The sequence below is a fragment of the Rhamphochromis sp. 'chilingali' genome (assembly GCF_963969265.1).
Source record: "Rhamphochromis sp. 'chilingali' genome assembly, chromosome: 3".
NCBI lineage: Eukaryota > Metazoa > Chordata > Actinopteri > Cichliformes > Cichlidae > Rhamphochromis > Rhamphochromis sp. 'chilingali'.
In genome coordinates, this window is record NC_137931.1 from 40915500 (window position 1) to 40919141 (window position 3642).

The following is a 3642-nucleotide window of genomic DNA, read 5'->3' on the forward strand; positions in this document are numbered from 1 at the left end:
CATCATTGTTGATTACAACAGAGTCTAATGTTTGCATTTTAGGAGCGCCATTAGCACTGCAGGACTTCTGAGGCGAAGCCGTTGTGTCTTTGCAGTGATGCTTATCTTTTGCTGGGACGCAGGGAGAGGCTGAAACAGATGAGGCAAGGGGCTTTAAAGGAGATGATGTGTTGTCCTCAGTCAGATCTATAATCATGTTCTCATCTGAAGTTGTGGCGCGTCTACGGCTTATGAAGCCATCAAGTGGCCCACGACCATTAACCAAAGGTGGGCCACTGCGCACAGAAAGAGGAGAGGATGCATTCTCATTCTCCCTGTCTGAGACTTCAGGTTCAGGGCAGGAATGGGCACAGGGGCGCTTAGGTGGCTGGTTCTCTTTAGGTTCAGGGTTCAGGCGCTTGAAAGGAAGACGGGCTAGAGACAGAAGAAAATACGGATCATTTGGAGCTGCACCACTGTGTATGATGAAAGACACAATTTTGATTCAATATATTGATGAGGGAAAAAGTAATACAGAAAGTCTAGAAGTAAGTAACAGGCACTGTTAGTGCAAGGTATAATTTTACAGTAGACAGCACAGAAATTATGAAACATTTAATCTGCATTGTCTCATTTCTCATTGTCAAGAGTAATATGTTTCACAAAATGTAGAAGTAAAAATTAAACATTGCATTTACCTTGTACAAGTTTCTTGCTGGCATTGTTACTTGACTTACAATCCATGCCTGAAAAATGAAAACAGACACATTAAAAGATAATTAAAGTAAAATTTCACATCATGATATTCATTTGTTTTAAATTACCTGCCAGTAAAAGTGCTCAAGAAGAAGAAGAAAAAAAAAAAAGACTATATAATATTATATAATATAATAAGATTTTATAAATATTTATCAATTCCTTATTTATTTCTGATAAATCTTTAAGTAGAGAAAGGGAATTTCTGTGGAAACATTAGTTTAGGAGCACTGTTTTGTGACGTAAAAACATTTCACCAATGGCAAAAGCTTCGAGACAAGTGATTGTAATTAGTTGGAATATTTGAAACATCTGTGCCTTTTAGAGCAAATAAACTGCTTTCTGAGCCCCAATTCAAATCAGTTGTACTGATACAGTGCCAATTCACAACAGTCACATCAAGGCACTTGAAATGGTTTTGATGGACTGAAGGAAAAAAAAAAAAAAAAAAAAAGAAAAAAAAAACTGAACAGGTTTTAAACTTCCAAGTATCATTATCCATCTTGGAGCCTGTCCCAGCTGTCTTTGTAAAATGACTGCTATTGCAAGTAATACTTAAAACATAGCGTTTAACGTTTTTTCGTATGTACACACAATAAAACAGTTACACTCATGCTGGTAACCTGTTAAGGCCTACTTCCCCCTCCCCACTCCCAGCAGAGTGATCAGACTTTAGGAGAAGTGGAACCGTTATCAGAACAGATATTGGCATTCATCAATAAAATATTTATCAATAGCCATACCCCCACAAAAAATTATATTTATCCATTTAAAAAGCAAAACAAAACACTGGCAACACCACTTTTTAGTGTTAAGACTGCTTGTAGTAAAATAGCATTTACTGACTAGTGTCATAACAACAGTCCGAGAACCAATACTAATCGATTGGCATTAAATGCATTTATCTGACAGTAAAGGTAGCTCTTGAATGTGCTGTATTAACGGCACAATACGCTGCAACAACAACATTACACCGAGTATAGTAGCTATGTTTGGCTGGCTCTCCCGCCAACCGGCGTATGCATCGGTGCAACAAGGCCCGGTAGAGTCCACCGGGCAAGCGCCTCAGTTTGGGTCTGTCAGGATACGTTTTGCCTGCCAAGTGCTGAGCTGAAACCTCCCTCGAAACAACAACTGAGGATGGTCGTAACAACACGACACAGTTACAGCAGCTTCAAAACGTCAATGTGTGTAAAGCTAAAGGGAAGGGAGCAGCTTTGACGCGTTAACTGTGACCCGGCTTTCATGTTTGCTGCTAAGCATCTAGCCTAGCAGCTTTAGCCAAGCACCTGAGGCAGAGCTTTGAGTTGCAAAGTAGAGCAAAAAAATACAACTGTCATTCGGTTAAAGGCCTTTAATTTACAGTTAGATTTGGATAGATATAAATACCGACCAACGGAAGCCTAACTTAACTAATTTAAACGTTATCCGACGCTAAGAATTTCCGGATTGGCGTTAAGTGACATTATAACAGCAAAGTAGTAGGTTAGCTGCACACTGCAGACTTTAATGACTCAAGACAATGGCGCATTTTTTTTAAAAAACAATCCGTGTGTGTCTCGTCCCATTGGCATTAAATAGCCTCGCGATATAAAACAGTTTTTAGCGTTGGATAACTTTATAGTACGCAAATGACAGTTTTGTCAGTTTGTCAACTCTGTACGTAGTTAAGACAAAACTGTACTTTGTCTATGATATACATGTAAACATATGTGTGCTTTAATGGCATTCAGGGCCGTAGCATTACCTCTTCTACGAGGAGTCGATGCTGCCAAATGTCCTTCCACCGATGGGTTTTCAGCCGCCAACATCCCAACCACTAACCCGGTGCTTCTGTCGTTAGCTGTGTTCTCCGACAAAGTGACTTCAAAATACCCTCAAGGTTCACGTTAACACCCGAAAATACACCGTGGTAGCAAACCAATATTGTGCTGCTATTCGAACGACATGTATAGCTAATTTATTTCACATAAAACATAACACATACTCCTTCCTACAGCTCCTACATGCTCCCCCGGTTTACCCTGCTGCCTGCCTCGCGCTCCCGAGTCGGAATTGGCGGGAGCCTGTCACTTCCATCAATGCTCCTCACTGATTGGCCCAAAAGAAGTTACCGGCTGCCAAGGGGCTGTTTGATTTGTACTGCTGCGCTGCACGTTTATGCTACTGTTCACGTTTTATAAAGCTACGTGACTTATTCTTGGTAGAAAGAGAGTTCTAGGCACTGTCTGATAGTATTTAAGATGTGAAATGTAACAATAAAAGCTTATTCTCTCATGTCATTCAGTGGTCTAAAACCAATTTAACTTTATTATGTCGACACTAGCCACTCCATAGGGGACACCCGAGGCTGTGAACCAAAGAACGCCCAGTGTAGCTGATGATTCGGGCTCTGTGATTGGCAGAAGAGTTTGACTTTCTGAAGTCATGGTTGCCATGTTGTGTGAAATAAAGGAATGGGCCGGTGTGTGCCAAAAAGTGATTGTCTGCCAGAAACTGATTGCCGTCCGCGGGAGCGCGCGCAGCTGCTTAAAGCTGTAGCGCCCGGATTACTTGCGTTGCCAGCTACTTCCGTGCAACTGATATAACGGGCGGGGGGGCAAACAAACACATTTATGCCTTTGTTATTAGGCAAAGGTATGCATTTATGAAACTTCAACGTTTCTTGTAACTGAATTGTGACGCTTTTCAGAACGTTGCTTTCAGTGTGTAGCGCAGTCACGAATGACTACACGCATCACGATGGAATAATTAATGCCTACAGGTTTAGTATGTCTACTCTCGTTGTTCATATTTGTTATAAGACTGTCGAATAGTAGTTAAAACAATAAAGACCATTTGTGCCAGTATCACCATGACTCTTTCTTGTTTGTTCAGAATAACGACTGAGAACATGGCATTTTAGCG

At 40.9% G+C, this 3642-nt stretch overlaps 1 protein-coding gene across 1 annotated transcript; it reads right to left on the reverse strand.

The window, feature by feature from the left end:
- Window position 1: 1 nt before the first annotated feature.
- Window positions 2-3409, reverse strand: LOC308393729 (chromatin assembly factor 1 subunit A-like; the record flags this gene model as incomplete). Its single annotated transcript, XM_080877684.1, has 3 exons — window positions 2483-3409; window positions 678-725; window positions 2-414 (listed from the first exon to the last, which is right to left on the reverse strand). Coding segments are annotated over exons 1-3 (525 nt in total), but the record flags the coding sequence as incomplete, so codon positions are not given.
- Window positions 3410-3642: the final 233 nt, after the last annotated feature.